Source organism: Physeter macrocephalus, chromosome 18 (assembly GCF_002837175.3).
Source record: "Physeter macrocephalus isolate SW-GA chromosome 18, ASM283717v5, whole genome shotgun sequence".
NCBI lineage: Eukaryota > Metazoa > Chordata > Mammalia > Artiodactyla > Physeteridae > Physeter > Physeter macrocephalus.
Window position 1 is genome coordinate 45548316 of NC_041231.1, and position 25776 is coordinate 45574091.

General features: G+C 39.7%; 1 protein-coding gene across 5 annotated transcripts in view; it reads right to left on the reverse strand.

Annotated features, from left to right (window-relative positions):
- Positions 1-25776, reverse strand: part of SACM1L (SAC1 like phosphatidylinositide phosphatase) — a 72473-nt gene that overhangs the window by 9695 nt on the left and 37002 nt on the right. For 3 of the 5 annotated variants that reach the window (XR_008615823.1, XR_008615822.1, XM_028479724.2), the window contains exons 8-20: positions 25080-25181; positions 22904-22989; positions 22038-22124; positions 21472-21540; positions 18264-18343; positions 15714-15812; positions 12641-12779; positions 10726-10795; positions 10539-10611; positions 9548-9641; positions 9336-9428; positions 8624-8681; positions 2040-2161 (exon numbers count right to left, since the gene is read on the reverse strand). Coding sequence is in view for 3 of the 5 variants with exons in the window: in XM_028479724.2 (XP_028335525.1) it covers positions 2040-2161; positions 8624-8681; positions 9336-9428; positions 9548-9641; positions 10539-10611; positions 10726-10795; positions 12641-12779; positions 15714-15812; positions 18264-18343; positions 21472-21540; positions 22038-22124; positions 22904-22989; positions 25080-25181 (1172 nt within the window). In the remaining 2 variants the exon portion in view is untranslated. Of the gene's footprint in view, positions 1-2039; positions 2162-2188; positions 5308-8623; positions 8682-9335; positions 9429-9547; positions 9642-10538; positions 10612-10725; positions 10796-12640; positions 12780-15713; positions 15813-18263; positions 18344-21471; positions 21541-22037; positions 22125-22903; positions 22990-25079; positions 25182-25776 lie in introns of those variants that run through there. The other 2 variants (XM_024123762.2, XM_007115260.4) reach the window with 2 other exon arrangements.

Genomic DNA, 25776 nt, shown 5'->3' on the forward strand with positions numbered 1-25776 from the left:
GAATGCTCAATATCATTAATCATTAGAGAAATGCAAATCAAAACTATAATGAGATATCATCTCACACTGGTCAGAATGGCCATCATCAAAAAATCTACAAACAGTAAATGCTGGAGAGGGTGTGGAGAAAAGGGAACACTCTTGCACTGTTGGTGGGAATGGGAATTGATACAGCCAGTATAGAGAACGGTATGGAGGTTCCTTAAAAAACTAAGAATGGAACTACCATACGACCCAGCAATCCCACTACTGGGCATATACCCTGAGAAAACCATAATTCAAGAAGAGTCATGTACCAAAATGTTCATTGCAGGTCTGTTTACAATAGCCAGGACATGGAAGCAACCTAAGTGTCCATCAACAGATGAATGGATAAAGAAGATGTGGCACATATATACAGTGGACTATTACTCAGCCATAAAAAGAAACGAAATTGAGTTATTTGTAGTGAGGTGGATGGACCTGGAGTCTGTCATTCAGAGTGAAGTAAATCAGAAGGAGAAAAACAAATACCGTATGCTAACACATATATATGGAGTCTAAGAAAAAAAAAATGTCATGAAGAGCCTAGGGGTAGGACAGGAATAAAGACACAGAGCTGCTAGAGCATGGACTTGAGGATATGAGGAGGGGGAAGGGTAAGCTGTGACAAAGTGAGAGAGTGGCATGGACATATATACACTACCAAACGTAGGGCGGATAGCTAGTGGGAAGCAGCCGCATGGCAAAGGGAGATAAGCGAGGTGGTTTGTGACCACCTAGAGGGGTGGGATAGGGAGGGTGGGAGGGAGGGAGACACAAGAGGGAAGAGATGGGCAAGAGGGAAGAGATACGGGAACATATGTATATGTATAACTGATTCACTTTGTTGTAAAGCAGAAACTACCACACCACTGTAAAGCAATTATACTCCAATAAAGATGTTAAAAAAAAAAAAAAAAAAAAAGAAGGACGAACATCTGGGCCTTTGGCTAAAACAAACAAAAAGCAAAGACAAAGTCATGCTCAGAATAATCTGTAAAGGGAAGTGCTAAGAACAAATAGGCCATCTGACCAGTTCACGCAGGACCAGGGCATTTGTGGTAATAATTAAACATGTCACAACTGCTTTTAATTGTCTCTCCCCCTCCACCCCCGCAGTGAATCCCATTTATGGAGCCTCTGCGTGATGTCCAACAGAGGATGAGAGCTGGACATCGAGGAAGAGCTCCCACCTGTAGATTTACCCGGGTTTCTCAGCAGGGGTGTGTGTCCGTGTGCATGTGTTAGCTTAGGGATCTGCCATATGGATGAGAATCCAAGAATTTATAGTCAAGAGACCAAGTTCAACACACAAGTGAGGTCCAAATATAAATTAGAGCCCATGTTTTCTTTAACTCCAAGGCCAGAGTGCTCGCCCTCATGCAAGCCTTATTCAAAATCAATTTCACAGAATGGTCCTATTGAGATGCTCTGTAAATAAAAAATTCCAGACCAAAAAGTCTGGGTGCTGCTGCGTTGCACACACCCTCTAGGGGAGTCAAACCTCTGACAAGTCCGAGAATTGAGACAAGTCTTTGACTATGTTTAACCCAACGTTTCCAAACGGTTCTCACCACAGATCCCTACTTTCAAAAAACAGCCCTGAGCACAGAGGACTCGTGTTATTGCAAACACACTCAGGAAAATGCTTTGCCGAACAGACTGAGAAGCTGGGGGCTCAGAGTTCAGAGGCCATCCTTCAAGACACAGCTGCGTGAGGAAGAGTTCTCAGCAGTGAAAATACCCAGGCCAACGAGACAGAACAGAAAGCGGAAACCCCGCAAGTGGAGGGGAGCCTGATGTGTGACAGTGGCAGCACTGCACAGCAGGACGGAGGGAGTCGGGAAGGCTCTCTGCTGACTCTTCCCGTTAACCCAGTGGGAAGAGAGAACTGGAGCCTGTGTCGGATGACAGCACACAGTCCCTCCCCAGGGGCTACACTCTCCTCCCGCCATCACTTCAAGTATGGCCATGCGACTTGCTTTGACCAATGAAATGTGAACAGAAGAGATTGTCACCTTCAAGCAGAAACTTCTCCCTTTTCTTCCTGCCAGGACAACTGGGAATGCTCCTGTGTGAAGCTGTTCCGTCACTCTGGGTCCCAGGATGCAGATGTCATGTAGCAGAGCTGCAGCAGACCCTTCAAGGATACACAGAATGAGTGAGAAATAAGTCTTCATTTTTTTTAAAGCCACTGAGATTTGGGGATCATTTGTTACCGCAGCATAATCTGATCTACCTGGATTGACACAGACCATTTCCTTACTTTATAGAATGGAGAAAAGACCTGAAGTGAAAAAGCAAAATTATGTGAAAAGAAGTCCCTTGGAGTTGAGCAATGTTGTCTTACCCAGGCACAAGGGATGGTAGGAAATTTTTGGTAAATTCAACACCATTGAAATTATACACTTCTTTCACCAAAAGTAACCACAAGAAAATGAAAAGACAAGCCACAAACTAGAAGATATATGTAGTATATATAAGCAACAAAGAATTACTCTCCAGAATATAAAGAATTTCAGAAATCTTTAAGGACAAGCAATCTAACAGAAACAGGCAAAAGACCTCAAAGGCACAGCACAGGAAACACCCGATTCCCTCCAGCACCAGCTCTGAATCAAGACTTTGGATTTTTCTCTCCTTACAGGCTGTGGGAACAGACTTCCAGAGAGCCCCACCTCCCGGTATTCATGCCCTGTGTAATCCCCTCCCCGAGAGAGCTGACCTAGGGGCTTGTTTCTAATGCATAGAATATGGCACAAGTGATGGGATGACACTTCTGAGATTAGGTTAAAAAAGACTGTGACTTCCATCTTGCTGGCTTTGGTGAACCAAACTGCCAAGGTGGAGAGGTCCATGTGCCAAAGAACATAATACTTTAAAGATTTATCGTAATTTATCTGTAGTAGGAAAACTTCTGACATCAGGACTCTTAGGCAAGTTGGAGGAAAAACCCCCAAACCTTTGTTTAAGCCACTTCCCCCCAAAACACCCCTTCACACACCACACACACACGTGCAAGGGTCTCCTAGGCACCGAAGTGTCTACATCAGCATTTCCCTCGTGCTCCCTGACACCTTCCTGTGGCCTGGGAGGACGTTTTCTAATAAGCATATTGTCCCACTTCTTGGTTGACAGCCTCTATCATTTTGAAAAAGAAATTACAATTTGGAGGTGGGAATACAGGGGACATCTTTTAATGAACACTATACTTTACTAAATATTCCCCTGGAATGTCTGTAACTGAAAAATAATTATAAGGATAAACACAATTTTTCAAGTGGCCATAACTGGAAAGTAGAATTTCAGAAGCTACTCATTTTCTTGCTTACTTATATGGTCTAATTCGTCTATAATGACCACACATTGCTTTGCATGATTTTTATAAAAAAGAACATCCCTTTGTAAGACAAGGTATAGGAATGACACCAACATTAGTTAGAAAAGAATATGACATTTTATTTTCACTTATGGATGGACAGTACATGAATTTAGAAATATAATCATTGCAGGGTTCTGAAATATTGATACCTTAAGATCTAACACACCAACATTAGCCCATTCACTGAAAAACAGCCACATCAGCAGTTCAGATTTGGTCTTTGTTGTGGTCGTTGAAATAAGTTCTTAATGTGAAATACCCAGTAGCATCAGAGTAATACAATACAGTAGACATGAACTAAGTTTCGATATTTCCTCTTTGGAACGAATTATGCTTATTTACAAGTTAAGAGTAGGTAGTTCTAATTACTTACCCTATTGTGAGTTTTAATGACTGACTTTAAGCTACAGAGGGTTTTCCAGCTATTATTTCCTTTAGAGTTTCTAAAAGCAACAACTCTTATTAATGTTTATAAAAGATAATGTTGGAAAAAAGGTAATGTTAAAATCAAGGTGCTCTTTAGAGATATTTAAGGACAGGAAAAGGTATTAGCATTGAAAAAACTGTACATATTTTCAAGCACAACACAAATATTGTAGCAGTATTTAATTGAACTATTTTAAAATAGTGGCAATTATACTTCCTTACATACTTTTCTAATTTTTAAACCTCATAATTACAATTTGAATATACAGTCTGAATTATAATTAGAACTATGCACAGCTTCTAGAGTGTATTTTCCAGATTTATTTCTGCACATAAATTAAAGTTTAAGTTGGTCCTTGATTTGGAGAGCTGTAATTACCTGGAAGCACTAAATTTTAGACTTACTGACAGCTAACAAAAACCCTTAAAGAGGGAAAAGCGTCGACACTACCGTGCGTAGAAAAGCAGCTACTGCCTCCAAGTGCAACATCGGATTCAGCACAATACCCGCTCAGAGGCCTGCATGTCTCCATGAAAGACCCCCAAGAAACCGAAAGGTCCAGAAGGAAGGAGCTGACCAACCAAGGGTATTTTCCACACTGGGGCAATCCTGAAAACGGAGGAGGCTTTGGACCTCTAGCATAAGAGAGAGACTTCACATTCTTTGATTTCATTTACACCTTTTAAAAAAGGTAAAATACACCTGAACCTTTTTCATCACACTTAAACTGCACAGCTCAAGCTGACTGAACTCATAAGGCAGCCCAACTGAAGCTCCAAAGGAACACCAGACCCTGGTCTCCTCTTTCCTACCATGTAGTCACAGACTATTTTGTCCAACTACTTGATATATGTAAAAGACATTTTATAAACAGAGTAGTTAGCTTATTATTAAACTAAAGAAAAGTCCAAAGATGTATGGAAAAGTATGCTTGCTAACAGCAACTGCTTCTACAGTGACAATAAACTGAGCTAGAAAAATAATTTCACTGTTTTAAATAAGGAAAGAAGCTAGATTTCTTTAAAATATATTACTTATTCTGCAACAGCTGATTAAATTGACAATGAATAGATTCCTTCCATTCCGTGAACTGAATTGAGGTTACATTTTAATTATAGAATAGCTTCAAATTATAAATATAACCATCCCAATAGTAAAGAGATCATCAAGGCAGTAACATCAGATCAATTCTAAGTCATCACCCCCACACAAAGCGCAAGATGTGCTTTTGGATAAAGGATTTAAAAAGACCTTGGGCTGACGTGGAAAGCGGGTCAGTAAAGACTCCAGTTCTGCATAATGGAATCTTCCAAGCCAAGCCGCTTTCCACAGACACAAATTCAGTCTATCTTTTCTTTCTGGACCAATCTGGGAGCATCAACAAAATCTTTGCCATTGTAAAGAATAATAAAAAATGTTCCAATGCTTGCAACTCCCCAGAAGAGCACATATGCCAGTGTTTCTGTCCAGGTGTCACCTGTTGATTTTAAAAAACAAAGAGCTGATAAATAACAAGTCATTTTATTGATTACTAGATCCAGCTTTCAGCCGTTTAGCACATCTTGACAACATTAAAGTTTACAAACACATCCAAAGGAAAAATATAAGAACCTCTCACTTAAGGTTTAAACCAGTGGTTCTCAAACTCTGGCTGGCATCAGAATCCGCTTCAGGGCTTGATAAAGAATCAGCTGCTGGGCTCAACCCCAGAGTGTCTGTCTCATTCAGCAGGCCTAGGGTGGTGTCCAAGAATCTGCATTTCTAACAAGTTCCCAGATTATGCGGATGCTAAGGGTCGAGAGACCACATTTTGAGAACCACTTGACTAATTTCAGGTTATATCAAGCAAATAGTAATTATCAGTTTTAGATTATATACTTTAATATTATAAGAGATTATTACTAATAGTTTAGTTCATAGTCCTATCTATGACAGGTATCAGGTACTACCAAAATGCCTACACAAAAAATACTGGGTTGGCCAAAAAGTTCATTTGGGTTTTTCTGTTATGGAAAATAACTTTACAAATATACATGCTTCAGAAAAGTTATGTATTAAAGTGTATAAAACAAAACTCAATAAATACAACATATTTTAACAACATATTTCACACAGCTCTCCTGATATGCATTTTTTTTCAAAGTCTAGAGTACATGAAGGAAGGAGCAGGCCAATGGGAAAAGATCTGTTTTGTTCTACTCCTTGGATAGGTGAACCCAGTGTTGCTTCTCTCCTGCAATACTACTGGCCTCACCTGCTGACAGGGAAACATGCAGAGGTCAACAGCCAGTAAGAGAGCACGCCAGAAGGGAAATTCAGGGTGTAGACACTTTCCTAATAAGCTATCAGAGAACATGCTTGCATTTATTTGCTATTCTCTTAAATACCAAAGTAGGGGCTAGAAATCAGACACTGTCATATCTAAACACCACAAAGATCATTACTTTACAACAATTAACTGACATGAGATGTTACTATCCACAGCATCCAGTATCTTTTCACTTGAAAACATTCAAATTTCCACAATTGCTAATTTTGACAGCTCTGGGTTGTTTTTTTTTTTTTTTGCAGTACGCAGGCCTCTCACTGTTGTGGCCTCTCCCGTTGCGGAGCACAGGCTCCGGACGCACAGGCTCAGCGGCCATGGCTCACGGGCCCAGCCGCTCCGCGGCATGTGGGACCTTCCCAGACCGGGGCATGAACCTGTGTCCCCTGCACCGGCAGGCGGACTCTCAACCACTGCGCCACCAGGGAAGCCCGACAGCTCTGAGTTTTAAAACTCTTTTTGGATAAAGAATAAAGCAGTTCCTCACAAGCCCACTCTGGGACACTGCCCAGAGGAATGGTCCGTTTGTTCAGGCTGAGTCTTGGTCTTGACTTCCCTGCCTTTCCAGAGGTTCCACAGGGAAATGTGAGTATATAAAAAGACCAAAATAACAAAACTAATTCAGCAGTGGAGTGGTTCCCAGAAAATGGCATCCAATGGGCAATGTTTTAAAGAAAGAAGTCAAAGGATCTAGGGTGTGAACTGAACCGTGAGCAGCACATGCCAGCTGGTCCTGTCCTCTTCCTTCCTGCTCCAAATGTGACACAGACCCCCTAGTCATGCCACACAGTGATGCTGCACTCGAGAGTCCTCGGCTTGTTTTTGCACTGTGATGGTTTTTACATTTTTAAAGAACTGTAGGGGGCTTCCCTGGTGGCACAGTGGTTGAGAGTCCGCCTGCCAATGCAGGGGACACGGGTTCGTGCCCCGGTCCGGGAAGATCCCACATGCCGTGGAGCGGCTGGGCCCGTGAGCCATGGCCACTAAGCCTGCGCGTCCGGAGCCTGTGCTCCGCAACGGGAGAGGCCACAGCGGTGAGAGGCCCACGTACCACAAAAAAAAAAAAAAAAGAACTGTAAAAACAAACTGTGCAAACAGACTGTATGTAGTTTACAAAATCTAAAATATTTACTATCTGACTCTTCAGAAAATGTCTGCTAACCCCTGCCCTAGAGTAACAAGAAGACAGCTCCTTTCTGTGTCATGACTACCTACACTGCTGAACACTGAGGGGATTACAGAGATGAACAGGTTCTGAGCCTCCCCTCAAGAAGCTGGCAGAATTAGTGTGGGGTGTAGGGGGTGAACAGGAGTCCTTAATTCAGCAAAGTTTTGCTGAGGGCAAAACTGTATCCCAGACACAGGAGGTAAAACAATAAGTAAGACACTATCTCTGCCTTCAAAAAGTTGCTGATTCAGTGAGAAAGACGAATGAGTATGCAAATCACTACCACACAAACAGAAATACACCTTGGGTGCATTCGGGACCCCAAAGAGTACAGCGCCTCTGAAGAAGAAATCCCTAGGTGCTTACAAGGTTAAAAGAAGAAAGTGCTATAAGAGAGGTAAACAAAATGCTGTGGAAATCAGAAAGGGGGAGATGAGGTCTGTGTGGGAGAACAGACACTTCATGAGAGGGGAGCCTGAGGATGGCAGAAGTCAGCCAGGCAGAGGAATGTCAGCCCAGCGAATTCAGGATAGAGGATGAGACTGGAGGAGCCTAAGGCTGCACCTCCCAGGCACAATGTAACATGTTACAGACTCAAACTCCCAGAGCACGAACACTACTTAATATGCATTTAAGATGAAAATGTCTCCATTAACTTAGTAACACATAAAAACATTGAGAGAGAAAAGAAAACCAATAAAGACCTTGTTAGCTCAGGTTCTTAGGCAATTTCGCTATTAAAATTTAAGAAGTAATGTATTAATCTATAATAACATTTATTTGTCCATCATAGGTGGTTGGTTAAATAAATTATATATCCATTAATGGAATACTGTGCAGCCATTAAAAATAAAGAACGTGGGGAAATATTTATATTGCTCAGTGAAAAAACAGATTACAAAAAAATTTACATCTCACTTTTGAAAAAAAATACACACTTATAAAGATTAAAACATCAAAATGTTAAGAGTAATTAGCTTACCTATGAAAGGCAAGGTGATAAATAACATTATCTTCTTTTTTGCCCTACTGTATTTTCTGTAATTACTATGTATTACTTTGATAGAAAGAAAAAAATATTTTAAAAAGCTTACATGGAAAAAAAAACTTATCAAGCTACTGAGTATACATTTTTCCTTCTGTCACATCTAAGGACGAATCCTCCCATCTGCCCACTTTACTCATTCAATTCAATAGGGAAACATCAAGTACTGAATAGGCGCAAACTTAAGATGCTGTACAGGAAAGTTCAACATTCTAAGAAATGACTGTAAGAATGTGAAACAAGGGCAGACTTACCAGCCATAAGCAAACAGATAATGCACATGGAAAAGGCGACAACCATGATAATAGGCAACTGGAAAAGAAAACGGAAAGAGAAACCATCACATAAGATGCTAATCTATGGTTGTACAATCAGTTATGCATGCTTTGCTTGAAAGAGAATAAAACCCTTCTGCAATCTAATATACAAAGTATCTTTCTTTCAGCAAAACATCATTATTTTAACTGCCCAAATCTTCAAACAGGTAAAAAGATCTGAAAAAACATGGCTTTGTTCCAAACCAGGGAGTGCTAAGCAGAGGGAGGTCGCCCAGATGAGAACCCAGACACGAGGCCCCTCCACTCCAGGACACCCTGCCCATTGGAATGAGACCCCAGAGAGGCTCTTGAAAAGTCTGGTGAACAGAGGAGTCAACTTCCAGGTCACAAGTTTGCCTCCGGCAATCCCTGAACCTCAGGGGAGTAGTCTCGGGAAATGAGAAACTCTCACACTCCCTTTGGTCTGTGTTCTCACTTAAAAAGGATCTACGAAAGACAGTCAAGTTTGAAAGAAGACAAACATTCCAAAGTTATTTTACTCCTCTCCCTGATCTGCTCCTTGGAGACACTTAAATATTTATGTTCCATTTAGAACAACATACAATGTTTTATATCAAGGGGAGTTGGCACCATCTATACCTTCAGACACAATGCTTTTAACAACTTGAAAAACATAAAGGTTTCTTACAGCCAGGAATTTCAAATCCCTTGGAACACTTAAAGGACTATGAGATTCTAATTCATCCACTGAATAGTTCCCAAGAAATAAGTCTATGGAATCCTAGAAGAGAAAAAAAGGAAATTAGTAACTCCCAAATTAGATATGATTATATTACTGAAGAACAGTACAAAGATACAGCCACCTAATGACCAAAATTTAGCATCAAATAACAAACTTACTTGTCTAAATCCATCAGAAAAGTTGTTCTTGTAATACCGTATTAGTGAGTTCCAGCCATCCATTATAAGTCCCAACTGAGTTCTCTTCCCAGTTCTGGTTAAATATGAGGTTAAGTTTTTAGTTACAGATTTGCATATTAAATTCTCACACTGTTTTACAGCCAATAAGTATGTGGTACGGAGATAGGTGAATTATAAAGATTTTTTTAAAAACATCCCTGAGGGCTTCCCTGGTGGCGCAGTGGTTGAGAGTCCGCCTGCAGATGCAGGGGACACGGGTTCGTGCCCCGGTCCGGGAAGATCCCATCTGCCACAGAGCGGCTGGGCCCGTGAGCCATGGCCGCTGAAAAAAAAAAAAAATATCCCTGAATATATGAAGGAGACACCTCACAAAAGAAACCAATATCGGGTCCAAGAAATGTGTATCCTATTTCTAAAATATTACCAAAGTAGGTACAAAGAGGAAAAAGGCTCAGTTCCACTTGCAAAGACAAGAAATAAGAAGAGAAACACACAGCCCAGGTTAAGTGGCATGAAACAGCAAAGAGAATAGAAATCTTATCTTGCTCCCAAGGAATCCATATAGCAGAAAAAGACCCAACCACATGTGTAACAAATTCAAAACATTCTAACCTCTCACTATCCAGTGTGGTCCTTGAAAACAGCACCAGCATCACCTGGGTACAGAATCTCAGGCCCTGCCCCAGACCTGCTGAGTGGGACTGGGGTGAGTCTGGTGCACAGTAAGTTTTGAGAAAAGCTAAGGAGCCATGGTTCTCAACCCCCCCGGTGCATCAGAATCACCCAGGGATGCTAAGAAGCCACCAGTGCCTGGGCATCATCTCCCTGCAGTCCTGACTTGACTGGTCTGAAATGAGGCCCAGGCACTGGTGGTTTGCTGTTGCTATTGTCTAAAAGTTGCCCGAGTGATCTACTATGCACCAGAACTGTGAACCACTGGTCTGGAATGTGATTTTAAAGCATGGCTTGCCTGGTAAAGTCAGTCTTCAAGGCACCAGTTCCCGCATACTGTTTGGCACAAGCATTTGCATTGTCAGCCCAGGCTGTGAAAAAAAGTAAAAATCAGCTGATAATGATTAAAATGACAAGCAATGCTCTAAATCCAAAATATTTATTTCAAACTGAGTAACCTTGCCTCTGTTAAAGAAATTACCTACCGTTTTTGTAAATCTTCTCAAATTCATCTTGTTCTTCAAGCTTTTGTCCCACATGCAAAACTCCTAGTCTCTGGAATAAGAATCATACCTATGTTTATGTGTAACAGATTTCAGCACATATGACTTAGGAAGAAAAAGCATAGTCCCCAGATCATCTGTCACCTGGCTGCAGGTGGGAGATGCTTTCCCTGTATATGGGGACCACAGCACTCTCCCGCTCAGGCCAGGCTGCAAAGCCTCTCTTTGGGCTTCCTTCTGCCCATAGCCTCCACTCTCCCTTGAGCCCCAGCACCGCAGGAACAGTGGCAAGACTGTAAACTCAGAGACAGGGGCAGAAGGGAAAGGAGAGGGGAGAGTGAAGGCTGCTGCAGGATTCCAGCCATTACTACCTCCTTTCCTGACACCCCCAACCTTCCACTGCCTTTACCCCTCTACCTCCTCACAATTCACCATCTCCAGACTTCTGACCTCCAAACTTATCCCCTAACCCTGGGACCCTTTGAGAATTGGGATGAATGCTACCTACCTACCTCCCCACAAACAGAGCTTTGCATATAATCTCAGAGGACTCCTGGGCATCCTGAAGCTCTCTATGGACTCCCCACTGGAGTTCACTGACCACAGATTAGGAACTCCTGCCTTGGTCTTTGTCTCGGACTCGCAACCCTCTTAGAACCACCATCTTCACTGCTCACCTCAAATGACATCTCGCTCTCTCTCCCTCAGAATGGGGCCTGCCCACGCTCAATGACCTGCCCTCACTGGAAGGGAAAAGGCACAACTGGAGTCCCCACATTAGCTGGCACTGAGGCTAGAGAGGTTCCTGCCTAAAGACTCTCTGAAGGTTGGTTAGGTTTTATAATACTATTTTTAGCATGTAAATTAGTTAAATACAGATTACAGAACCTAGTTAAATAGATTTCTGTTAATCAGCCTTGGAAACAACCATTCCTAATATTGTTTCTATTGAAAAATATATTCTGAAGTACAATAAATCCAACAGACTGACAAGGACACAGTACCATACAAGCTATAGAATGCTCAAAGAGGGCAACCACTCCTTTGGTATGTCCTACTTGAGGATTTGGGGAGGTATTTTCCCTCCATAATTCTTCCCTGAGTCCCATAAAACTGTCATTAACAAAGTTGAATGTTTACAAATTATTTAGGCAGGAAACCATTTGGGATGCATTTTGTCTGTTCCCTACAACAAATGCCAATATGATCTGGAAATCTGGGATATCCATATTTTTAATTCCAAATATAAAGAGAAGAAAATATTTACACCTATTCTTTCTCAACAACACAGTCTTACTGGTAAAGCAGAGCTGTGTCAGAAACTTTATACCTGGGAGTTAATATCCCTTGCCAAACAATAAAAGAGGTGCAAACGAAAACAACTTTGAGTTACTACTCTGTACCATTAAAGAAGAAAAAAAACCTTTCTAAATAAAAATATTTAATGCTGGCAAGATTCACTTTTCACTGCTGGCTAGTCTTAGGGATAACTGGTATAACCCTCTTGGAAATTATATATTCTCTTTAACCCAGTAGGAGTTAACCCAAAGGAAATAATTCAAGCTAATAATAATATACATAGGTATATTTTCTATAGTCTTATTTATAAGCCAAAAATGTAGCAACCTAAATGACTTAGTAAATTATAGCACAACAATGCACCTCTTAGAAACTATGATCACATATAATGCTAGAGCAGAAACGCAAAATTTAAAACTGTGTACATACACTGACCATGGTTATGGACAAAGTGTACATCCATGGATGGCAAGACACAAAACCAAAAAGAACTGGGTTAGGACGGGGGCATGTGAATGTTTCTTGTTATTGGTTTTTAAAGATGAAGTTTCTTTTTTGCTATATTGTTTATCTGATAAAAGAAAAAAAGGATTTGTACCTGAAGCTGGGCCTGAAGCGAACGACGAGCTAACAGACTCTGGATCACATTAGTTCTGTCCAGACAATCCATGCAATTGCTGCGGAACACGCCTTCCTGGTTAGTCACCACCTTGCCGTCAGAGTCCACTAGAAAATAACTAAAACACATTTGTATAAACACTCTCATACCAAAGTCAGCCAAGCCTACTAAGGACAGACCTCTTATAACACAGGTCCATGTCAGAGACATTATTAAAACTGGTAAATTAAAAGGTAAGATGGGAAATGTACATTTCAGGTATATTTGATTACCAAAGACCAAAAGGAAGTTTGAACAGAAGAGGCAAGACCGCCCCTATCTCAAAACAACTGTAGCATCAAGGTCACTTCACCCAAGAGATGTGAAAAGGGACAGTTGGGAGTACTGTAAAGATGGCTATGGACATCACTGTGTTTCCCTAAGGCCAGAAGAGGTCTTCCTTTGATAAAATTATTGCACCTATGCCCCCTACGTCAGGATTTCTTAAAGCACAGTCCCCTGTGCTGTCTATATCAGAATTCCCTGAGATGTTTGTTAAAAATGAAGATGCTTGGCCTTGAAATAAACTAAGACTCTCTGAAGCAAGGGCTGGATACTGTGCATTAAAAACATTTTTAAATCCCTTCTTAAAATGGGTAATAGGGCTTCCCTGGTGGTGCAGTGGTTAAGAATGCCAATGCAGGGGACACAGGTTCGTGCCTTGGTCCGGGAAGATCCCACATGCCGCGGAGCAACTAAGCCCGCGAGCCACAACTACTGAAGCCCGCGTGCACAGTGCTCGCGCTCCACAACAAGAGAAGCCACCATGATGAGACCATGCACTGCAACGAAGAGTAGCCCCGGCTCGCTGCAACTGGAAAAGCCCATGTACAGCAATGAAGACTCAGCACAACCAAAAATAAAATAAATAAATGAATTAATTTTAAAAAGAAGGGTAATATATGCAAATAGTAGTAAATTTATAAGGTATAATAGGGTATTATTTGAAAAATCCATTTTCCTTTCTCCCCTGAACCACCCAGATGTCTGCACTGGAGCCAACCATGGTTACCAGTTCCTGTGTTTCTGTCATTTTTAACAATCTGTTCAGATTATTCTATGAACTCAAAAATTTGCCAATGCTGACACAGTGTGGCAGTAAAGAGCATGGACTTCGGCAGCAAACAACTGGTTTGCTACCCTTAGTTCCTTAGGTAAGTTACTAGCTGTGTAACTGTAAGTAATTAACGTAATCTCTCAGAGCCTAAATTTTTTTCACCCACGAAATGGAGATGACAGCACCACCATTAGGTTGCTCTTAGGTTTAAATGAGATAATGTAAAATGCATATAAAGTGCTTAGCCAGAGTGTATGGGACAGAGAATACAATGAATACTAGATAATATTAATTTTATTGCAATTACTCCCCAAAATCAAAAAGTGAGGGAAAAACACAATAGATTCACCAAGGGCTAAAAATCATGACCTTAAAATTAAGGGCTTAAGGGACTTCCCTGGCAGTCCAGTGGTTAAGACTCCGTGCTTCCAATACAGGGGGCATGGGTTTGATCCCTGGTCAGGGAACTAAGTTCCCACATGCCTTGAGGCGTGGCAGAAAAAAAAAAAGGCTTAAAAGAATGCGTTTAGAGTAAAACTATGTGAGGTTCATGCCAAACTGGTGAAGTTCGATTAGAGTATGTATATATAAAGTGCAAGTTAGTGTTGGCACCCCATTAGTACTTATAAACTAAATACTACATGTTTTATAAATATTATTTCTTAAACTATGCAAGTCTAAGAGATAAGTATTATTATCTCCACTTTACAGATGGAGAAATCAAGATTTGAAGATAACTAACTTGCTCCTTGGTCACATGGCTAATAGGAGGCAAACTGAGATTTCAAACTTATTGTGTAGGACCCCAAAGCCCAGATTCTTTCCACTTCCCCCAAAATCCCTGGAAACAAATGTGCAGAGAGGTCATCTGAAAGTCACAGGTGAAATGTCTACTGTCCCTGTGGAACAGAGTGAGAGCAATGGACAAAGATTCTGGTGTCAATCCTCCCTTCTTTCTTATACTCTGTGGGGCAACAATTAACAGATGAACCCAGTGGTTACTTCAGAGGAAGTAACCCTTCTGACAAGGTTTCTCTGCCCCAATAATGATACAGGTCAACCCCCCTTCACTAGCTATGCTCAAAACAAAACCTCAGAGAAGAAAAAAAAAAGATTTAACTACAACTGATGACTTAATATGTATAAAAATATTTTTTAAAAGCTGAGCAAATGTCTACAGAAGTTTTACTATGTTACTGTGTAACTGAAATTACACGGTGCATTAGAACTACACAGGCAGAACAAAATGAGACTGGTTTCCAGATTCCTACTTCTGGCTTTAAAACAGGTAAAGACTGACATGTGCATAAGGTACAGTGAATATATGAACCCACACAGTAAGTAACACTGTAAACACACATGAGAAGTCCCATGAAGATATTCAGACCATTTGATCCATTATTCTACCCTCAAGAATTTATTTCAAGAAACAGTTTAACGGAAGTAAAAATATATTTATACCCAGAGTGATTCACTGCAGCACAATCTTTCATGGTAGGAAGAGAAAAGGAAACAAACCAGATGCCCGGGGCAAAGAAAAGCATTTAACTGAAACTGTACTATGACAAAATGGAACACAGAAAAGCCATTAAATGCTATCATTACAAAGACCTGGTAGGCTAATGACAAAATGTAATAAAACGTTAGTGAAAACAACTGAACATACAACAGTAGCAAACTAACTTCAATTATATAAAAATCTGTAAATGTGTGGAAGAAAATACATAAAAATATGAAAATACCTGGACTTGGGTCATTTTTAAGAATTTTTAAATATTTAAAAATCACCAAGTCTCATCTTTCAAGCGGAAAAAAAAACTATAAATGAGAGTATAGACAAGTGCTATCAACCTAGTGAACTGTATCTGTAAGTCTGTTAGATAATGCATAATATACATGATTAACATAGGCACCTACCTCATCCCTCAACCTCTGTAGGGAAATAACATAGCTTACCTTAATTCATCTTGCATTTCTGCTACTTGATCCAATAAAATACTTAGTCGATCCCATCTCATATTTTTACATTCTTTATGGAAGTCAAAGGCAATATATCTAACCAAAAGAAAAGATACTCAGAAAGTGACTAAAGATTATTCATTTTCCTTCTGTTAATAATACCTTCATAAGCTGATCCTCCTCTCTACATACATATCGCCTGGGAACAGTAGAGCCTCCTTCACTCTGGGTTTACCACTATACATATACACATGCATACAGGCATGCACAGACACACCCACCTTCTCATGCTCATATCTACTGAAGGAAAAAAATACACACACACACACTCTCTTCTATCTTCACATGTTTTTCTAGAGGCCCTCAGATAGGAGTAAAGAAGCCCAGCGAAATGCTACAGAAGTGAGCTCAGGTACAGCAATCAGGCATGTCAATATAAAGTAGCCTTGTCCAACTGAATATCTACTGTATATTTATTCTCTACTCCCATGTGCAAAGAATAGGGTCTCTTTTTGATGTTCAGATCAATTAAGATGTTCAAAATGGTCAAATGCGATTCAGTCCAAGGAGGACTGGACTGTCTGCTGTGTATTAGGGGCTGTGAGAAGAACAGAAGCAGGATGGTCCCCACTCTGGTTAGTTACTGTTCATCCTACCAAAATATTCATTATCACTATCCATACATCACACATACATGTGGTAGAGAGAATTTTCTTGTCCATTCATCTGTAATGGGCTGTTTTCCGTTATGGTATAAATCTCAAAGTTAGAACACATCTAACAGTGAAGGTGCCCTACTATGAGCTGGAAAATGTTGCCCCTTGAGAGGGGGAAAAATCATTAACCAACTCCTGAAAGTCAAGAGAGGAAGAAAGAATGAAGAGAACCTGGGCACCAGGGTACATGAAGAGTCTCACACATTCCACTTCTACCCAACTTCCTATTCAGGGATTAAGTCAAGTCATAAAGGAGGAGGACTAGAAGAACATTACACTCTCATCTACAGAGTAAAATTCAGATTAGGTGTCTGCTCTCATGGAGCCTTGGCTCCAATGGCTGAAGGGACATCAATGTAGGGTGGGCTTCCAGCAGGTCAAGAGAGGGGCTTCTATCACACCTCAATGGTTATCTCAGGGGAGAATGGGGTACTTACAAATTAGTATAAAAACAGAAGTTAGCCAACTGTGAGGCCAGACTTTGGGAAGACTGGGAGTGGGGGGAAGCATTTTCAAAGGCAGCTCCATTAGAAGTGGTGGTGTGATAGTTATTTTTGGAGTGCTCTGACCATAGCTCTAGACTTGCCTGAAGAATTTAAGTGGCTCACTAGCACATAAATGCACTTGGATTCTTAAGCTTGTATCCTTCTAAAATTACATTTGTATCTTCTAAGAATGTCTTACATCATTATACTTTGGTAACAGTAGCTTTAGGGTGTTTATTCCTTAGCAGTATGTATCTTCCAAGTGCCCTGGAACACCAAGGGCATAACTTTAGACTCTGACTTATGCCTCAAGTTCTCAAAGTTAGCTGTTGCTACAAACACTAGAGGCAACTCTGGAGATGAGTATACCTACAGAAACCCTCTGAAGCACAGACAGGGGCTTAACCAGGGGTGTACAAAGGAGGCAGCAGATAAACTTTTTCCAGATTAGACATGTTGGACTCTAAACCCAGTGGTGCTGATTTTTCAGGTCTTAGGTATATTCTGAGTAATGCCTCTGAGGATTTTGAGGCACATCCTGGATAGGAATCACTTCTCTGACTCATCCAAGTGTGTTTAGGCAGGTTCCACTATGAGAAGGCAGAAATGGGCATGCAGTAAGGGTCTGATAAATTTGCTAGAGTTTCTGAGTTGGACAATAGGCTTAAATTCTTCCCCAAACGTTCATTATATCATTCTATTTTTGTGTATGTTTAAAATTTTCCACAGGTTAAAAAAAATTCTCCCCAAATAACCGAGTAACATTTCTTTTAAAGTCTTCCCCCAATACCTGTGACCACTTCCTACCACAGTATACCCCCACCTCCTACCCCGGTTTCCTGATGCATAAGCTCCAAATGGGCTGACTCATTACTCTGCACATTTTCACAGGGCAACTGTTTATGTTTTAGGATCCCCCCTCTTTTGACAAGGCTACACAGAATTTGTAACTGTTGCCTGCTGCCTTACAGGAGGGGCGAGCTGCTGCTCCAGACAAGGCCGCCATGCCAACAGTAAATTGCTCCAGCTCATGTGGTGGTCAGGACCAGGCAGACCACACCAAACAATCATGACTAACTGAAATCCAAGACCCAATGGGCAGAGTGACGCAAAGCCTCAAGGAGAGGATTTTAATCAAGGACTAAACTTTTACAAAATTCAAATTAAAATTCAACTGTTAAGAAGTTATTCTGCAACATGAATTATGCCAGAGAAAATTTCAAGCTAACAAAATCATGCTTTGAAAACAACATACTGAAATACATCTAGAGAGATCTATGTACTTACGTATATTTGCATTGCACATCTACTCTGAAAATACCTACAGCAGATTTCTAGTGAGGTACCTGATCATTCCATTTGCCAAGGAAGACACCATTGTTGCAAACGCCTGTTCAAGTGGCTTCTCTGAGCCCTTCTGATTAACCTGTAAAAAAATAAAAACACCACAGCCTGCTTTCTTTTTTTAAAAATATTTGTTTGTTTGTTTATTTATTTATTTATTTATGGCTGCGTTGGGTCTTCATTGCTGCGCACGGGCTTTCTCTAGCTGCAGCGAGCAGGGGCTACTCTTCATTACAGTGCGCGGGCTTCTCCTTGCGGTGGCTTCTCTTGCTGTGGAGCACGGGCTGTAGGCACCTGGGCTCAGTAGTTGTGGCTCGCGGGCTCTAGAGCACAGGCTCAGTAGTTGTGGCACATGGGCTTAGCTGCTCCGCGGCATATGGGATCTTCCCGGACCAAGGCTCAAACCCGTGTCCCCTGCATTGGCAGGCAGATTCTTAACCACTGTGGCACCAGGGAAGTCCCACCATAGATGTCTTTTAAGTTTAATTAAAAGGACAGAGTGACATCAGCAAAATGGCAGGCTAGGAAGCTTTAAGCTCTTATACCCTCACAAAAACATCAGTAAAAAGAGAAGCTGTCTAAACCAACTTTGTAGGAGCTCTAGAAAACAGTCAAAGGTTTATAGCAACCAGACAAATGTCCAATCAAGATAAAGCCATCCTCAAAATTGTAGGACAATTCTGTAGCATTTTTCTTGCCCTTATCTCATCCTTTCCCCAGTGCAATGACGATCTTAGCTTAAGCAGCGGCAACACAGTTCTCAGCCCCCCTCCACAAATCGGAGGAGCAGACCAGACCTTATGTGCACACTGCTCATATAAGCTACAAGAGGACTATAAACCAAGACGCCTAGGGCAAGATATTTCAGGTGGAGACATAAAATAGACCGTCTAAAGCTTGCAGAAGCAGCTGGGGTGACACTCTTTGAGAAATTAGGATACTCAAAAGCAGCCATGTATATGGAGGGTTTTAGACAGCTGTATGCATACCCAAGCAAGATGCATGCTCAGAAAAGTCCTGACAAGACCTTAAGCCTTCACCTCAGGCTAATCCCTACGTTCAGAGAAAGGCTAACTAAATAAGTGAAGGACTGCTCCAACACAGAAGCAGTCTGCAGAGAGTAGGAGATGGGGTTGCTCTCTCTTTTTTTTTTTCCTTTGTCTATTTCAGTTCCTTGTATTCAAGGAAATTTCTGTCAAAACATTAGCTGAACACAAGCTAAAAGAACGGAGACTTCAATGAGCATACACTACAAGTAACAGTCTTGGCAAAAACAGTTTGGAAAAGTCTCAAAACAAATAGATTACTACAGCATTCAATAATCAAAACAAAAACAAAACAAAACAACAGCAAACCCCTGGGAAAGAAGAATCTGACTTCCAGAGTTACTAATTATAAACATCCAATGCCCAGTTTTCAAGAACAACAACAAAATCATAAGGCATACAAAAAAACACAGGAAAACAAGGCTTATTCAATGGAAAAGGATAAACTGATAAAAACCATCCCTGCAGAAGCCTTATTTATAAAAAGTTTTCAGGGAATTCCCTGGTGGTCCAGTGGTTAGGACTTGGCACAGCCTGGGTTCCATCCCTCATTAGGGAACTAAGATCCTGAAAGCTGTGTGGCGTGGCCAAACTAAAAAATAAATAAATAGGACTTCCCTGGTGACGCAGTGGTCAAGAATCCTCCTGCCAATGTAGGGAACACGGGTTCGAGCCCTGGTCCAAGAAGATCCCACATGCCTTGGAGCAACTAAGCCCGTGTGCCACAACTACTGGGCCTGTGCTCTTGATCCCTCGAGTCACAACTACTGAGTCCGCGTGCCTAGAGCCCACGCTCCTCAACAAGAAAAGCCACTATGATGAGAAGCCCATGCACCACAATGAAGAGCAGCTCCCGCTCGCCGCAACTAAAGAAAGCCGGCGCCCAGCAACAAAGTCCCAATGCAGCCAAAAATAAAGAAAGAAATAAATATATATTTTTAAAATTTAAAAATCAATAACAAAAACTTTCACAGTAACTGTCTTAAATATGCTGAGCCAGAAGAAAGCATGGACGAAGAACTAAAGGAAATCAGGAAAACCATATGTGAAAAAAATAAGAATATCAACAAAGAAACAAAGTATTCAAAGGAACCACACAGTAAGTCTGGAGCTGAGAAGTACAAAATGGAAATTAAAAATTCACTAGAGGAGTTCAACAGCACATTCGAGCAGGAAGAAAGAAGAATCAGCAAACTTGCATAGGACAAAAGAAATAATCAAGTTGAAGCAGCAGAAAGAAAAAAGAATCGGAAAATTGAACGGAGCCTGGGGGACTTCTGGGATACCATCAAGCCGACAACATATTCATTTGGGAGTCCCAGAAAGAGAAGAGAGAGAAAGGGGCAGAGAGATTATTTAAAGAGAAAATGGCAAAAAACCTTCCCAAATTTGATGAACGATATACATCTTCAAATCCAAGAAATGCCCAATCCCCAGATATGACGAACCCAAGGAAACACACCAAACACATTATAATCAAACTACTTAATGACAAAGAGAGGATCTTGAAAGCAGCAAGAGAGAAAGGACTCATCACATACGAGGGATTCTGAATAGAATTATATGCCAATTTCTCTTCAGAAACCTTGGAGGCTAGAAGGCAATGGGATGATATATTTAAAGTACTGAAGGAAAAGAACTGTCAACCAAGAATTCTATATCTGGCAAAACTGTCCTTCAAAAATGAGACAGAAATTAAGACATTCTTGGATAAACAAAAGCTGAGGGAGTTCATTATTCCTAGACCTGCCCTACCAGAAATGCTACAGAGAGTCCTTCAAGTTAAAATGAAAGGACACTACAAAGTAACTTGGAGCCACATAAACAAAAACATTCTGCTAAGGGAAATAAGATACAAAGGAACAAATATTACACAATACAATTTATATGGGATACCTAGAAGAGACAAATTTATAGAGACAGAAAGTAGAATAGAGTTACCAGGGGCTGAGGTAAGAGGGATAATAGGAAGTTACTGTTTAATGGATACTGAGTTTCTGTCTGGTATGATGAAAACTTCTGGAAATGGTCAGTGGTGACGGTTGCACAACACTGTAAAATATTTAATGCCACTGAGTTGCACACTTAAAGATGTTAAAATGATAAATTAAAAAAAAAAGAAAGATGCTAAGGTTTTATTTCCCCCAAAATGTAAGAAACATACCAGATTGATTATGACTTGTTTTCCATAAATAATTATTTGTGAATCAAAATGCCTTTGGAAACCATCCATCTAGAGAGGGGGAAAAAAAGAGTTATATACTTTACCAGATTACATTATAAGAATATTTATAAGATGTTATAAAGTATCTCCTTAAATGTCCTATCTCTATATTCAAGAGAATGACTTAAGAAGACTATGTCTTCTAGATATTCTAAATGTAGTGAGTAGTAATTATAAGCCATTCTACTCTGGGCTACAATATTACTATTTTATTTCTGAGCATGTCAAATAGAATACACTAAATATTCTAAACAGTGTAAGACTGCAAATCTTACTGAGATCTCTAAAATCGAAATTTACCATGTCATTCAGTTTGTTTTTCCACATTTCTAACATGCCATATACACAGCCCTTTGGTTTAGAAGCTCATTAAGTGCCAGAACCAAGGAGAAAGGCCTCAAAGATGTTGAAGTCTGACTTATGAGAAATAAATACATGCTCTATAAGCAAACTATAATGCCACTAAGCTATTTATAGCCAATGAAAAAAGCATGGAAGATACACACATGATTTGCTACTTTGTTGATCAGTGGCAGTGGTTTGTACTTGAGATTTGGTCTTTGAGACCAGTAAAGTGGTATTGATCCTCGAGTCTAAAAGAAAAGAAAAGATATGTAAAAAGAAATATACACACAAACTTGTTTTTCTCAGCTTATTGTCAGGGGTATATACAATATCAATGACCGCAAAAGAAAAAATAAAAATGCAATCTACTAACTATGAAAGAAATCCATGCATACCAGCTCCTAAAATTCAGATTTTGGGGCATGCATTTGGAAAGACTTTTTCTGATTTTATATACATGCATGCACTTGTGTAGTAGACAGTTGTGTTTCTCCTAAATTCTAAAATAAATCAATTTTTATCTACAAGTAAAAATTACCAAGTTACATCCGGTATATAATTTGGCACTATAATAAAACTAGAAATTGCTTTATTCATTCTCAAAAGAATATGTTTATGAACTTAAAAATATTTTTAGCCATTAATATTCTGGAACAGTAAGTGACCCACAACTCAGATATTATGTCACAATGAAGGCAAGGCAGGTAAAGTCAGGCATAAGCCAGCTGCTTGTCCTGTCATCACTGCCCTGAAGAAGTCTAAGGGGTTAAGCAGACCAGTGGCTCCATTTCCATAACCCTTGCACCTCCTACCCTACCCTCTCCTTTAGCGATTTAATTCAAGGGCAGGAAACGTCAGCAGCTGAGTGCCAGGTTAATGGAATATCCTTGTTTTGGGTGAACTCTTTCCATATTGTAGACATTGATATTACTTTAAAAAGGAGAGAAATTTCAACAATATGTCAGGAAATTACAATCCAAGTAGAAGAGACCAGCTGGCTGGCTGCCTAACAGACACATTAACTTGCCTGTACAAATGAAGCTCTGCTCCCATTGTAGTGCACAATTTGTTCTGTTTCTACAAAGTTAGCTGCATGGCCTTCAGAATCAATTCCTGAATTGGAAAAAAATTAACTATATTTATTACATAAGAAAAACACCAGAAACTCACTAATTCACTCTAACTTGAAGAGAATTAAGTCAGTTCAAATTAGTGGAAAAGTACTTATAAAACTAAATTTCAAACAAATGCATAGTCCACCATCAGAAAGCTAACAAAGCTCACTCATTTAAACAGGCTTAAAGGGAGTATTAACGACCTATTAACACACAAATAATGTTGGCTGCTATTTAATATATCAATTGTTTATATATACACAATTCCTCTAAAACAGTGTTTCTCAAATTTTGGACATATTTTAAAGAAAAAACAAGTTCTCAAAAACCACTGACAGTATACCCATAGATCCCAATTTTGGAAGTTAAAACCATTAAACACAATATTAAATGCAAATGTGGGCCATTATGTTAACAGTATTTTGTTATAATGATGCAAATGGTCCAGCAGATGCTTATAATTTTAATTATCAAAATGAAAGCACAAAAACTGTATATGATCCTACAATTTCTACAACTCCATGAATATACCCAAAAAAACTAATTTGAAAAGCACTGCTCTTAAATATTTAGCCTTGATTTGGTTAGTTCTTTCAAATGTTTGAAGCATTACTTTACTATCTTGTTTACATTATCTTTACTAAGAAAAGCTTGCTAAGCAAAGGCAACTTTCAAGCGAGTCCCTGACTCAAATTATTAGGAAAGAAAGAAAAAAAAAAAAAAATCAACAGATTTTTAATGATCTCAAATATTTCTTAACATCCTTTCTATCTGACATACTTCTAAAACATATAACATTTTGAAGTGTAACACATAATATCAGTGTTTCTGTTAACATATTAACAGAAGGGAAAAAAATTATGAGTCAAATCAGCAATAAAATGCCTTCTCAGTACGTTCTAAAATTACTTGTCAGAAGCATGGGCTATACTTGGTTCTGTCCAGAATTCCCATTAAGGAATAATATGTAGTTATTTTTAAAAGTGAGATTAAGAATAAGAGATTGTGTGTGTGTGTGAGAGCGAGTGAGTGTACGAGACATCTTTATGAAGTGATTTCCAATATATATTAAGTTAAAAAAACCCAAGGTGCAAGAAAATGTACACAGTATACAACCACTGTCTGCAAAAGAAGGAGAACATACTTGAAATAGCATAAAAATTATCTGAAGGATAAGTAAGAAACTAACAACAGATCAGCTGGTCGGGAGGTAAGATGCAGCAGATGAAGTCAGAAATGAGAAATATTTTTTAACTGCATATCTTTTTATACCTTTGATACCTGATCTATGTGACTGCATTAACAATTCAAAACTTTTAATTAAAAAATATGACTCCATCCAAGAAAATCCAGATACAAGGGCATTGCTAACTGTAATCCTGGTTGTGTGATCTTGGCCAGGTCACTCACTAAATGTCTTTCTTCCTCTGCTATATCACCTATACTAAAGGAGATTAACCAAATGACTTTTACAACTTCCTGGCCCAAAACTTCTATGATTTACCTAAGGGTCCATAGGATTTTATTCTGATATACCCTGGCTTAAAAAAAAAAAATAGAGTTTGGGAGATTCATTTTCATAATGACAGTAACTTCTAATACAGATATTAAAAGCTTGGTTTAAGCAAATTAGCATGTTGCTAGCACAAAGTCTAAAGAATAAATGCTCAAATGTAAATCTTCAAAGTTGAAGGCATAAGGTCAAATGTCTAGCTTTATACATGCAAAGAAACCAAGAGCAATAAAAGAAAATACTTTCTGATATGAGTTTAGGTTATTGAAAACTATAGTGAGTTCAGCTATGCTTTCAGACATCCAGCAAATAACATGATCAATTCCTCTTAAAGCAGTAAGAAGCAGCCTACAGTGTCTCATTAACATCTGCAATGTAAATACAGTAGCTGGAGTAAAGTACAGAAGACCTACCTAATTATCATAATGAAGCAGGAGATAAATATTTAGCGAGGCTATCAAATGATAATGAAACAAATAAAATACAAAAGGTTACATTCATGTTACCATGAGCCAAACATTAATTAGAGATAGATATAACCCAGTACCAAATCGTGCTGACAAAATTAATCTCACCTCTTACATAATAGCGGACACCAGCTCTGAAACAACTCCTCCTTGAGATGAGAATCCAATCAAAGTATTTTCCATTAATAGAACATGAGTGCATAGTAATAACTCAACTACATTAAGAAAAATATAACATATTGCAAAATCATATGTATTATTTTCAGATGAAATTTGAATCTATCTACCCTAGTAAGAATGACTCTGCCTTTAGAAAATAAAAAGGATACAGAATATGCAAAATTTTTGGTTCCTCATGAATATTCACAAGCCATTATACTGATTGTGTAGTTTTGTCAAGTCAGTAACCCTATAATGACATACAGTCAGTGTGTTTAAGTGGTTCATTACAGTGTTTCTATTTAAATAATATGATTTCCTTTCCCAGATAGTCTCAACCACTTTCTGAAAGTAAAGAATTAAATATTAACCACATCACAAAAAAATCTTTGAATGAAAGACTTACACATTTAAAATAGATTAACCTTCCAATAAGAAATGGAGGGCTTCCCTGGTGGCACAGTGGTTGAGAGTCCGCCTGCTGATGCAGGGGACACGGGTTCGTGCCCCGGTCCGGGAAGATCCCACATGGCCGTGGAGCAGCTGGGACCGAGAGCCATGGCCGCTGAGCCTGTGCGTCCGGAGCCTGTGCTCCGCAACGGGAGAGGCCACAACAGTGAGAGGCCCGCGTACCGCAAAAAAAAAA